The sequence below is a fragment of the Scyliorhinus canicula genome, chromosome 8 (genome assembly GCF_902713615.1).
Source record: "Scyliorhinus canicula chromosome 8, sScyCan1.1, whole genome shotgun sequence".
Taxonomy (NCBI): domain Eukaryota; kingdom Metazoa; phylum Chordata; class Chondrichthyes; order Carcharhiniformes; family Scyliorhinidae; genus Scyliorhinus; species Scyliorhinus canicula.
The window spans coordinates 147,246,822-147,260,860 of record NC_052153.1 but is presented as its reverse complement, the minus strand read 5'-3'; the positions used below and the strand labels follow the sequence as shown (position 1 = coordinate 147,260,860).

General features: G+C 45.6%; 1 protein-coding gene across 2 annotated transcripts in view; it reads right to left on the bottom strand.

The window, feature by feature from the left end:
* The window catches only part of LOC119970555 (xanthine dehydrogenase/oxidase-like), a 225,224-nt gene that overhangs the window by 45,593 nt on the left and 165,592 nt on the right, over positions 1–14,039 (bottom strand). For both annotated transcript variants that reach the window (XM_038805371.1, XM_038805370.1), the window contains 4 exons: positions 11,472–11,581; positions 9,701–9,805; positions 6,753–6,831; positions 3,683–3,797 (listed from right to left, as the gene is read on the bottom strand). In XM_038805371.1, coding sequence (XP_038661299.1) covers positions 3,683–3,797; positions 6,753–6,831; positions 9,701–9,805; positions 11,472–11,581 — 409 coding nt within the window. The remainder of the gene's footprint in view (positions 1–3,682; positions 3,798–6,752; positions 6,832–9,700; positions 9,806–11,471; positions 11,582–14,039) is intronic.

Below are 14,039 nucleotides of genomic sequence, written 5' to 3'. Positions count from 1 at the left end.
ACTGGAGGGGAGAAGAGTGGTGCTGGTGAATATATATGCCCCGAACTGGGACGACGTGCACTTTATTAAAAGAGTGCTGGGGAAGATCCCGGACCTGGACTCTCGTAGGCTAATAATGGGTGGGGGACTTTAACATGGTCTTTGACCCGGGGCTGGATCGGTCGTGTCCCAGAACGGGTAGACTCCCAGCAATGGCAAGGGAGCTGAAAGGGTTTATGGAGCAAATGGGGGCAGTGGACCCCTGGAGAGCCAGACAGCGACGGGAAGGGGCTACTCGTTTTACTCGCACGTCCATAAAGTATATTCTAGGATAGACTTATTTGTCCTAAGCAGGGACTGTATAGGGGAGGTAAAGAATACGGAATATTCGGCAATCACTATTTCGGACCATGCCCCGCACTGGGTAGACCTGCAGGTCGGAGGGGCGAATCACCAACTCCCACAATGGAGGCTAGACGTGGGACTGTTGTCAGAGGAGGGGATCTGTGAGAGGCTTCGGAGTTGTATGCAAAACTACTTGCAGGTGAATGATACGGGGGAGGTATCAGCGGTGACCCTGTGGGAGACGCTGAAGGCAGTAGTGCGGGGAGAGTTGATCTCAATTGGGGCCCACAGGGCCAAGGCGGACAGGGCAGAGATGGACAGATTGGTTAGGGAAATGGATCGGATAGACGAGGAACTCGCGGAGTCCCCGGGGGAGGACCTACTCAGGGAGAGGCGGAGACTACAGGCGGAACTGGGGGCGCTATCCACGAGTAGGGCCGTGGAACAGCTTAGGAAGGCGAGGGGTATGGTGTACGAGCATGGGGAAAAGGCCAGTAGATTGTTAGCGCAGCAACTCAGGAAGAGGGAGGCGGCCACGGAAATAAGTAGAGTGATGGATGGGGAGGAGTGCAGAGTGGAGGACACGGCAGGATTTAATAAGGTATTCCTGGACTTCTATGGCAAGCTGTACACTTCGGAGCCCCCGGAAGAATCGGAGGAGATGAAAAGGTTTCTGGACGGGTTAACATTCCCAACAGTAGGCGGGGGGGCGAGTGGATGGGCTGGGGGCCCCGATTAGAGTGGAGGAGGTATTGGGGGACCTAAAGGCCATGCAGTCGGGGAAAGCCCCGGGGCCGGATGGATACCCAGTAGAGTTTTATAAGAAGTTCGCTGAGTTAGTGGGTCCAGTCTTGGCAAGGGTTTTTAATGAGGCAAAGGATAGAGGGACCCTGCCGCCGATGATGTCGCAAGCCACAATATCGCTGATATTGAAGCGGGGTAAGGACCCGGAAAAGTGCGGGTCATACAGGCCAATCTCCCTGATTAATGTAGATGCCAAGCTCCTGGCAAAGGTACTGGCAGTTAGAATTGAGGACTGTGTACCGGAGGTGATTGGGGATGACCAAACTGGGTTTGTGAAAGGCAGGCAGCTGTCGGCCAACCTGAGAAGATTACTCATGTGATAATGATGCCCCCGACGGGCAAGGAGGTGGAGGTAGTGGTGGCGATGGATGCCGAGAAGGCCTTCGACCGGGTGGAGTGGGGCTATCTATGGGAGGTGCTCGGACGGTTTGGTTCGGGGAGGGACTGGTGAATTGGATCAAGCTATTGTATCAGGCCCCAAAGGCCAGCGTCAGGACAAACAGAGAAGTGTCAGAGTATTTTAGACTATACCGTGGGACCAGACAGGGCTGTCCGCTCTCCCCGCCGCTGTTTGCACTGGCCATAGAGCCGCTGGTTATTGCGCTGAGAGCCGCAACGGGATGGTTAGGGGCGGACGGCCTACTCCTGTACGTGTCGGACCCAGTGGCCGGGATGGGAAGTATACTGGAAACATTGAGGAAATTCGGACAGTTCTCAGGGTACAAATTGAATATGGCCAAGAGTGAAATGTTTGTGGTGCAGGCAAGGGGCCAGGAGAACAGATTGAGAGGGCTACCATTTAGGCTGGTTGAGGAAAATTTCCGATACTTGGGGATCCAAGTGGCGCGAGACTGGGGCAGGCTGCACAAGTTAAATTTGACCAGAATGGTGGAGCAAATGAAGGGAGAGTTTCGGAGATGGGATGCACTCCTGCTGTCGCTGGCAGGGAAGGTGCAGACTGTAAAGATGACAATCCTCTCTAGATTCCTGTTCATTTTTCAGTGCCTCCCGATCTTTATCCCGCAGTGCTTCTTCAAAAAGGGTTAACAAGATGATCATGAGCTTTGTCTGGGCGGGAAAATCCCCGCGGGTGAAGAAGGCGATGCTTGAGAGGAGCCGCAGCGAGGGAGGGCTGGCTTTGCCGAGTTTGATTAACTATTACTGGGCGGCTAACATCGCTATGGTAAGGAAGTGGATGGTGGGTACGGGGTCTATCTGGGAGCGGGTGGAGGTGGCTTCGTGCAGGGGCACCAGCTTGGCAGCCCTGGTCACGGCTCCTCTACCGCAGCCGCCGGCCAGGTACTCCACCAGCCCGGTCGTGGTGGCGACCCTGCGGATATGGGGCCAGTGGAGGAGGCAGGTAGGGGCGTCTGTTTGGGCGCCAATCTGCGACAACCATCGGTTTGCCCCTGGGAGTATGGATGGGGGGTTTCAAGCATGGCGGCGGGCGAGGGTGGGCGATATGTTCCTGGAGGGGAGCTTTGCGAGTTTGAGGAGCTTGGAGGAGAAATTTGGTCTGGTAAGGGGAAACAATTTCAGGTACCTAAAGTTGCGGGACGTTGTCCGTAGACAGGTCCCATCTTTCCCACACCTCCCGCCAATGGGGATCCAAGACAGAATAGTCTCTAGGGGGGAAGGAGGGGAGGGTAGAGTCTCTGATATTTATAAGGTGCTCATGAGGGGGGAAGGATCCCAGACAGAGGAACTGAAACTCAAATGGGAGGAGGAGCTAGGTGGGGAAATGGAGGACGGGCTCTGGGCAGAAGCCCTGAGTAGGGTAAATTCGACCGCAACATGTGCCAGGCTCGGCCTGATTCAGTTTAAGGTTGTTCACTGGGCCCACATGACAGTGGCTCGGATGAGAAAATTCTTTGGGGTAGAGGACAAATACGCTAGGTACGCAGGAGGACCAGCAGCCACGTGCACATGTTTTGGGCATGTCCGATGCTTAGGGGGGACTAGGAGAGATTTGCGGGGATCATGCCCCGGGTGCTAAAAACAAGGGTGGCGATGGGTCCAGGGGTGGCAATATTTGGGGTTTCGGAGCACCCGGAAGTCCAGGGTGAGAAAGAGGCTGATGTTTTGGCCTTTGCTTCCCTGATAGCCCAGCAACGAATATTATTGGCACGGAGGGTCTCAAAGCCCCCGAAGACTGAGCTGTGGCTTTCGGACATGTCGAGTTTTCTGGGTATGGAAAAAATTAAGTTCGCCTTGAGGGGATCTGTACAGGGGTTCGCCCGAAGGTGGCCACCATTCATTGACTTCTTTGCGGGAGAGTGAGCGTCAGCAAGGGGGGGGGGGGGGGGGGGGGGGGAGGTTAGAGTAGAGTAGAGTAGGAGGGATAAATTGGCGGGTAGTGCCGATGGGAGAGGAGCGGGCTGGTGCAGTATGGTACGAATGTACATGGATGTTTTCACATTTTTGCCTTTTTTGCTTTCTTTTCGTTGATGACTGTAACTGTTTACCATGCCGAAAAACTACCTCAATAAAATTGTTTGTTAAAAAAAAATGGTAATAATGTGTTGACACTGCACTCCTAATTTCGATACTTTACCATTATCAGAAAATACGAAGGAAGTTCCAACCTCGTTGTCATTTGGGCAGCTTCCATTGTCACAATAGTAAGTAATGATAATACCATTCAGTATACCATCCTTATTAAACCCCACCTGGAATAAAACAGCAGAATTGCCTTTTTAAAGCACCATTTATTGTGACAGATTTGTAGATTCTGATTAACTACATGTTGACTTGGTAAAGGATGTGCAGTTTAGCATCCTTCCTATCCTGTGACATGAACTATTAGCACAACCTTCAGTTCCCTTCTCCCTCATGCTTGCCGAGTTTCCCCTGAATTCCATCTATGCTATTTGCTCAAATACTGCTCTGATAGCGAGCTTCACATTCTCGCCACTCTGGGTAAAGAGGTTTCTGCTGAATTCCGATAAAACAGAGAATGTTGGAAAAACACAGAAGACTGGCAGCATCTATTGAAAGAATTGAGGGAAATAAAGATTAAAAATAAAATTGGGATAAAATGAAAATAGATAAATGGGATGAAAAGGGATCCAATATGTACTGCTCTCTGAAAGGGTGTTTTTCGATGTAAATTAGTGTTCACCTAGCTGACTGGGGAAACCAATGGTAGACGAGGTGACTTCAAAGTGGAGCTATAAGGGAATTGGCACTGAGATGCTAAAAGCCTGGTCTACAAGGTGGGTAACGTCAAAGGGAAAAAAATGATATATCTGTGGCAAGATAACTGGGGAAAATGCTGAAAGAAGCAGCTACTATCATAACCACATGCAACTTCAGAAAGCAGGCTCTCCAAAAACCAATCTGTTGCTGAAAGGCTGCTGTTTGAAATCAAAACTCGAAAAGAGAAATATCTCGACACTGAATACCGATGACGACTTTCCCAAATCTGAAAGATAATCTGTGGGGATGGTAACTATATGCTGAATTTGGCCCATAGCGTTATATAATATTGGATGTTGTATGCGGAAAAGGCGCATTTCTCAAAGTTCAGGCAACATAGGTAATTGGGAGTAAGGGGTAACTTCATGAGATACTGCCATTAATGTAGGTAGGTGTACTGTTGTAGTGTATATTAGTATTAATTATTGTGTGTCGTATTTTAAGTTAGCAAATGTACTTTACTAATTGATCACAAGACTGGACTGTTCCTCCCTGGTTTGCATATCTTTCTCACATCATATCAAATTGAAGTATACACCAATAAGAACTGGGGCGGAATTCTCCGACCCCCCGCAGGGTCGGGGAATCGCCCGAGGCCGGTGTAAATCCCGCCCCCGCCGTGGCCGGAATTCTCCGCCACCCGGGAATTGGCAGGAGCGGGAATCACGCCCCGCCGATCGGCGTGCCCCCCGCGCCGATTGGCGTGCCCCCCACGGCGATTCCCCGGCCCGCGATGGTCCCGCCACTGACAGGCCTCTCCCGCCGACGGGAATTGGAGCACCTCTGGTGCCGGCGGGATTGGCGGCGCAAGTGTGCCCCCAGGGTCCTAGGGGCGGGGGCGATCGGACCTCTGGGGGTGCCCCCACGGTGGCATGGCCCGCGATCGTGGCCCACCGATCAGCAGGAGGGCCAGTGCCGTGGGGGCACTCTTTTTCTTCCGCTGCCGCCACGACCTCCACCATGGCGGAAGTGGAAGAGATCCCCCCTATGTGCCAGTTGTGACGCATGTGCGGACCGGCGAAGGCCTTTCGGCCAGCCCCGACGCCGGGCGGCGGGCGCCAAAGGCCGTTGGCGCCGGTGGGGGAGCGGAAACCACTCCGGCGCGGGCATAGCCCCTAAAGGTGCGGAGAATTCCACACCTCTGGGGAGGCCCGACGCCGGAGTGGTTGGCGCCACTCCGCTACGCCGGGGCCTCCCGCCCCGCCGGGTAGGGTAGAATCCCAGCCCTGGTGTTCCAAGCTACCCTTCTGATTTGGGATACCCTCGCATTTTACGTCAGTGGGGTTCTTAACAAGAGAAACAGACTGAACATGTTGAGTGCAATATGGCTCTTCTTCAGAACAGAGAGGGGAAATGTGAAAAAGGGGTAGGTGACCTGTAATTATGATGTGTTAATAGCAGATGAAATCTTGAGTCTTTAATACCATCATGATCACTCCCTTTCTCTTGTGTTCCATGACATCTTTGTCACTTAATCTTTCTTGCCCTCCAACCTATCTTTGGGCCTTCTATTTTGCTCCGTCTGCCCATCCCCCTTTTCCAAAAGCATAAACCCATCACATTTCTCCCCTTTTTCAGTTCCAAGAAAGAGTGATATTGGATTGTAAACTTTAACGCTGTTCCTCTCTCCACAGATGCTGCAGAGGTTCTGGGTTTTTCAAGAATGCTTTGTTGTTATAGATATCCAGTATCCACAGTATTTTGCTTTTATCTTCTGGATTCCCTAATTTATATGTTGGTGCCAAACTTACACTGATGCCCTCTAGTTATGCTCTCCTTAACAAATAGAAACATTCTCTCTGTGCCTATTCTACCAAGGCCTTTTGTAATTTTAAAGACCCCTATTAGATTAGACCTTTACTCTTCTGTGCTGGTTTTATCTTTCCTCACCCACTCCAGTGCCTCTATATCCATTTCATAATATGACAAACAAAACTACACAAAGTACTTTAAGTGTGACTTAACTAAGGCTAGGTATAAGCTCAGCATAACTTCTCTACTTTTCAATTCTGCCTTTTCAGAAATAAACCGCAATGCTTGGCCTGCTTTCTGTTAAGTCTTTATTGTACTGCATCGTAATTTTTAGTGATTTGTGCATTGTATGCACAGATTCCTTTGTTCCTCTGGTCCATTTAGATTCTTGTTTTCCAAGTGACACATTGCTATTTTTCTTACAAAATGCAATGTTGTTATTTGTCCCATGTTTCTTCTGACAATAAAGATTATTATAAAGATTATTCCATTGGAAAAACGTGCCTTTTAAAAAGTTAATTTTTTCCACATAATTGTTGATTTCTGAAATTCAATTCTACTTTAATTGTTCAACACATACCTTTTTATCATTTGTTTATGGGCATTGTTAGATTATTCTGCATGAAAGGAAAGCTGATATAAAGACAAGACGTCTGTGATTTTTGAACTCTCACCTTGTATTTGAAAATATACCCATGCCGTTTGCCAATTGTTTTCATGTTGGTGCTCAGGTCCATTGCGCATCGGACAGGTCTGTAGAAGCAATGTGATCGCATGTAAGAGTGAGGAAAAATCTATCTGATTAATGAATAATAATACTTCAATAGGCCAGAGTTTGACCAGTTAGCTCAGTTCGACACAAAACCAGCACGTGTTTCAGAATAACTGAAACAATGTGGGTTTATTTCACAATGAACGTTCAGCAGACAATGAGCCAAGGACCTACCTTCAGGCAGAGCATGCTTAAATGAATGAAGACCATCAAGAAAACCACCAAATTGTGAACTCTACACCAGCCATTTGATCTTAAAACGGAAAGTAATACAAAAACATTTCCCCAATTTCCTAAGCTAATGAAAGGAAATCTTTGGGCTATTTATCCAATTCTACTATTCAGTCCGAGCTAGTTTTTGCATGGGTGACATGTCCCTGATCACAGCGGCACAAACACTATAAACGTCCATGGAATATTTGATTATTTCTGTGTCTATTGATTCTATTCCTACATTTCTATCATCTTTATTTTAGGTTACCATTAAAACCTTCACTGCAGGCGTTAAAGAAGGCAGCCCAGCACCATCTTCGTAAGGGCGCTTAGAGTTGGGCAATGAAGGCTGGCTTGGCCAGTGATGCCCAAATCCCTAGAATGAATTTTAAAAATTTAGTGGGTGATTGAAAGTGTGGGGGAAAAGATAGGGGAACATTTTAAAGAAGAACGGAAAATGAAATGAAATTAAAATCGCTTATTGTCACGAGTAGGCTTCAATGAAGTTACTGTGAAAAGCTCCAATATGGTAATATGGAGGGTGGATTTCAGAGAATAAGGCTGATGCAGCGAACCACTCTTCTACCAATGTTGGAGCAAAGTGAGGGAGATCACTTTGAAATTGGTGGGACGCAGGAATTGGTAGGGGTGTAAGGCTGGAAGAGTTTGGCAAGATAGAATGGGGTAAAGCTACGGCAGGGCAAAAATTTTGGAGTTTAATATATTGGTAACCAGGAAGTCAGTGTAGATTAATAAGCCAAGGGTAATAGGAACGTGAACCTTAATGCAAAGGTTAGCACGGGCAGCACGGTAGCATTGTGGATAGCATAATTGCTTTACAGCTCCAGGGTCCCAGGTCCGATTCCCGACTTGGGTCACTCTCTGTGCGGAGTCTGCACATTCTCCCCGTGTGCGCATGGGTTTCCTCCGGGTGCTCCGGTTTCCTCCCACAGTCCAAAGATGTGCAGGTTAGGTGGATTGGCCATGATAAATTGTCCTCAGTGTCCAAAATTACCCTTAGTGTTGGGTGGGGTTACTGGGTAATGGGATAGAGTGGAGGTGTGGACCTTGGGTAGGGTGCTCTTTCCAAGAGCCGGTGCAGACTCGATGGGCCAACTGGCCCCCTTCTACACTGTAAATTATATGAAAAAGCAAAATACAGACAGTGGCATTTTTGGTAACCTGAAGTTATCACAGTGAGGGGTTTGAGAGGTCAGAAAGGGTGGCATTAGGGCTGAATGAAGACAGGCAAAGTTTGCAGATTAAAATATTTCCTTGGCGATGGATAAAACATGCAGTTTGAAGATTTGATCCAGTTTGGATATCACATGATCTTGTAAATGAGAACTCTCATATCAAGAATCTGCATGGTTAAGAGGAAGTTGCAAGAAGAGAGAGAAACTGGGGAAAATGGAATAGGCAACTGTAGTCCCAATCTTCAAGATAAATAAATCCACAATCTCGTTGTTTTTGTTGTCAAATGCGAGTGTGGTAAGTCAAGAGGATTCAAAAAGATAAAAGAGGATTGAGAGGGCTTTAAGCTTTACAGAAAACGAACCTTGGGCATCCATGACCTCCAGAATGATCCTGGATCAGTGGTTTAGTCTAAAGGCAGCAAGGCCCTGTTGCAGTAGATATAATAAAAACTCTATTTTATTATGGTCGTGCAAACTATCCCTTTAAACAAGGGACAAGACATGACAATTCAAAAAGGCACCAATAAATTTTCCTTACATCATTGTGAAGTTTGTCATTATTGTCTCACTGATTATAATGAGTCCACCACATGATCAGCCCTCCATGCCTCAGCAGGAAAGTTTAAATTTGGATGCCTGTTCCATTCGCCTCCTTAACCTCCTTCCAACCTCTTTTCCAGCTGGTAAACAAACTAGTTCCCACTTCCTGTCTGGCTTGGGTGATCCATTGGGCTAAAGGAATTCAAATTGTGATGTTCTAAGTGCACGACAATCAGTTTGGCCAGTTTTAGTGTTGAAGATGTCTTGGTATTGAGTTTTTGTTATTGGACAGATAGCTCCTCCAATGATTGTTTTTAAAGATTTTCTGCTCTGCCTTCTGTCAGTTTCTGGCAGTATTAGGAAATTAAAGTTTGGGCAGGGATCCATATCACTGGGACTCATGCGGATTCTGCTCTCAGGGCAATTTCTGGTGCATGGACGAAGGTGTGAAGAGACCAGAGACCCACTCTGCAACAATGCTGCTGGAGCAAACCATATTGACCGTAATGTCTACATAAGGTGCAGATTCCCAAAACCAAGTTATTATCTAATTAGTTCCATTCTTTCCCCATAACCCTGCATTATTTGGACAGATTTGCCGCGGCCGTTAGATTGCGTCTCTTGTATCTGTGTACGCTGGTGACCAAGCCCCATTCCAGTGGAAACAAGTTGACTTCATCTACTACATTAAAGCCCAATCTAATTTTGAACACCTCTGTTAATTCTCCTCTTGCCCTTCTTCTCTGCTCTAAAGGAGAACATTCCAAGCATTTAATATGCTGCATTCATATATGCAGACAAAGAAGGTATAAGAAGATTGTTACGATCTTTCTGAAACTGTCAAATTTCTATAAGTTATAAAGTCAATAGATATTTTATACAGCATTCGGCTGAATCCTACCTGCAAAGCACTGTCGCAGCCACTGCTGCAGAACAAGCAACTAAGCTGGCACGAGTAGCTTTCCCTCCATAAGCTCCACCCAAGCGCTTAGCTGTGATGTTAATACTGTGAAAAGAAAAACATTCCCTCTGGTGATATTGTCTAATATTGGAGTAAAAGACATCTGTTCATTAAAATACAAAGTTGTATGTTAAACAATTAAAACTGCAAATGCTCAAAATCTAAAATGATCATAGAATATGCTACAGTCCATCAAATCTGCAAAGAGAAAAAGCACATTGATATTTTGGGTGTAGGTCCTTTGTTGCAACTTGATAGCACAAAATGCTCAATCGTCTTTTCTTTTTCTAACTACGGATAGACCTGTTATATATTTCCAGCATTTTCGACTGATACTTTAACACTGAATATTGCTGGTTTAGGTGACCATTAGATCAGCAGTAATATTTTTCCCTCAGTTAATGTCAAAGTTACCTTGCCAAATACCTCAGCACAAAATCAACTCAACCTGTGGGTTTGCATATTTTCTCTGTCTGAGGTTACTGTTAATGGCCGAGGTCGGGCCATTTATACCCACACCCTATGGGCCTGCCTGGCCAAAAACTGGACTGGATCTTGATTTCTCACATCTGCAATGTCATAGATGATCGACTAAAGAAATCAAGACAACATTCTCTTGACTCCTTGGACTTCAGGAATGACGAAGTTGGGGATCTGTATTATCCAACAATCGCAGCTGAATTGGCTGAGAGAGCGTCAGGAACACGGGAAAGAAAATAACAAAATAGACAAAACTGACAGCATATTGTTATATTTGATTTGATTTGATTTATTGTCATATGTACCAAAGTCCAGTGAAAAGTATTTTTCTGTGGCCGAGGAACGTACACAGTACGTACATAGTAGACACAAGAATAATCAACAGGGAACATTGACAAATGGTACATCGACAAAACAGTGATTGGTTACAGTGCGGAACAAGGGGCCAAACAAAGCAAATACGTGAGCAAGAGCAGCATAGAGACTCGGGAATAGTGTTCTTGCAGGGAACAGATCAGTCCATGGGGGAGTCGTTGAGGAGTCTTGTAGCTGTGGGGAAGAAGCTGTTTCTATGTCTGGATGTGCGAGTCTTCAGACTTCTGTACCTTCTGCCTGATGGAAGGGTCTGGAAGAAGGCAATGCCTGGGTGGGAGGGGTCTCTGATAATGCTGTCTGCCTTCCTGAGGCAGCGGGAGGTGGATACAGAATCAATGTGGGGGTGGCAGGCTTGTGTGATGCGTTAGGCTGAGTTCACCACAGTCTGCAGTTTTGTGCGATCTTGGAATGAGCAGTTGCCATATTAGGCTGTGACGCAGCCGGTTAGGATGCTCTCTATCACACATCTGTAGAAGTTTGTGAGAGTCGATGCAGACATGCCAAATTTCTTTAGCTTCCGCAGGAAGTAGAGACGTTGTTGGGCTTATATTTATTGATAGGCGGGTATGGTAATCATACCCATTGGAAATTGTTTATGGTGATGGAAGTGTGCATTTAAGGCAAAAGCAGTGTGATAACTGTGACTGCTCTATCACCATCTCTTTAGTTATTTTCTGTTAGAAATGTTTTTGTGAGTTTAACATAATTTATGATGTGGAAGATAAAGCATTCATGCCACATTTTACCCCGTGTTTATGTTAAAGTTTGCCTTGTACAATGTCAATCTTACTGTTCGTATGTGCTGTAAAGTCATTGTAGCAAGTTGGTCACAATGTGTTACGAAAAATCTGCTTACTCCTTGGCAGGTAGTCCAACAGCACCGGCAACTGCTTGTTGTGCGAAGTCCAACCACTGGCTGGATGCCTGGAGATCCAAACCATCTTCAGTCGGCACACATCGACAAATCTATCCAAAAATAAACAATGCAGTGAAAATCCAATCCTTGAAGGGAATTAATTCTTATACAATCTCTGAGATTATACAATCTTAATTCAAGCAATGACTAATTGATGTTAAATCTCATGCAATTCCCCACAATGCTTCATAAGGATGCAATACAAAGAGTGCACAGTTCTATTGCATTCCCTCTGTTCCTACACCCCTTTGGAATTTTACCTTTTATCTTATGTTGTCTCTCTGTGTTCTTCTTATCAAAACGTATCACTTAACACTTTCTACATTATCTTTCATCTGCCACTTGTCCATCTATTCCACCAAAGTGATTATATCCTTTTGAAGTTCAACACTATCCTCCTCCCAATTCATTATACTGTACTTCCAAGTTTCCGTCATCTGCAAATTTTGAAGCTGTGCCACATGCACCAAGGTCTAGGTCATCAACATATATCAGGAAAATCATAGGTCCTAAAACCATTGCCGGGGACAACTGATTATAAATCTTCCTCCGATTCGAAAAAGAACTGTTCACAGCTACTTTGTTTCCTGTCATACAGTCAATTTCATATTCATGTTACTGTTATCTCTTTTATTTCATGAGCTCTAATTTTGTTCACAGGTCCATTGTGCATTGTTATTTAAACGCTATCGTCCCCTAACAAATCTATGCTGGCTTTCCATAATTAATCCGGATTTGCCCAAATGCTGTTAATTTTGTCCTGACATTTAAAAAAAAAAATTGATCTTGTAAATACTACATGGTACAAATTAATCTTGCTTTGCAAACAGGAAAGTGCAATATGGGCAGCACGGTAACACAGTGGTTAGCATTGTTGCTTCACAGCGCCAGGTTCGATTCCACGCTTGGGTCATTGACTGTGCGGAGTCTGCACGTTCCCCCCGTGTCTGCGTGGTTTCCTCCCCCAAATCCCAAAAGACGTGCTGTTAGGTCATTTGGACATTCTGAATTCTCCCTCCACATACCCGAACAGGCGCTGGAGTGTGGCAACTAGTAACTTCATTGCAGTGTTAATGTAAGCCTACTTGTGACGTTAAAGATTATTATTATCCTGAGTATCACTCGGAACAAAGTCAAACAATCCCATCTGCTGATGCACACAGACCATCAACATGGTAAGAAATTATAAAAGATCAATTCATTGAACAAAGGTTGGTGTGTTTTCAAACCGTAAGTTGTATTTTTATTGCCTTATAAAGTATTTTTGATGTCCCTCAGTACAATAGATTCCAGCAGGGTTTGGATTCTTGGTATTCAGCAGATTGTTATTTGCAGGTATCACAGAATCAAAGAATCTTTACAGTGCAGAGGAGGCAATTTGGCCCAATCAAATTCCAACAGGACTAGACAGGTTAGATGCAAGGAGGATGTTCCCAATCGTGTGGGTGTCCAGAACCAGGGCCCACAGTCTGAGGATAAGTGGTAGATCGTTCAAGACAGAAATGAGGAGAAATTTCTTCGCCCAGACAGTGGTCAGCCAGTCGAATCCATTATCACAAAGTAGCTGAGCCCAAAACCTTGTACGTTTTCAAGAAGCAGTTAGATATAGTTCTTACGGCTAAAGGGATGAAAGGATATGGGAGGGTGGAATCAAGTTATTGAGTTGGATGATTAGCTATGATCACAATGAATGACGGAGCAGACGTGAAGGGCCATACCACTTCCTGCTCCTATTTCCTATGTTTCTATCAGGTCTGTTCTGGCTCTCTGAAAGAGAATTCTACATTCTTTTCTACAGATTTCACATTCTTTCTTTTCAGCTAGCAATCCAATTCTCTTTTGAATACTTTGATCAAACTGGCCTCTTTCACTCTTTCAGGAAGTTCGTTCCAGGCTCCAACCACCTAGTCAGTGTTAAAAATCTTCCTCGAATCACCTTTACTCCTTTTGGCCATTATTTTGAATCTGTGCCCTCTAGTTCTAGATGCTCTTTTGAGTGGAAACAGTTTCTCACTGTTTAATTTGTCCTTGCCCTCAGGATCTTCAATCCCTCTATCAAGTCTCCTCTCTTTTCTTCAAGGAAAACAGTCCAAACCTGTCAAATCTGGTCTCATAACTCCAGTTGTATATTCCTGGAATCATTATTGTAAATTCTCCTCTGTACTCTCGCGAATGCCTTCACATCCTTCATCAAGTATGGTAGCCAGAACTGGCCGTAGTGCTCCAGATGAGGCCTAACTAGTACAAATTCAACATGACTTCCTTACTCTTGTGCTGAATACCCCTATAATAAAGCCTAAGATTGTTAAAAGCTCTCTCAACATGCCCTGCCATCTTCAATGACTTCTGTACTCATTCACAACACATCCCTTTGTTCTTGCATCCCCTTTAGACTTTCTCCCTGTACTTTATAGACTCTCCATATTCGTCCTTATGAAATGAATCACCTCACACTTCTGTGCATTGAACTTCATCTGTCACTTGTTTGCCCAATCCACCAACATGTCT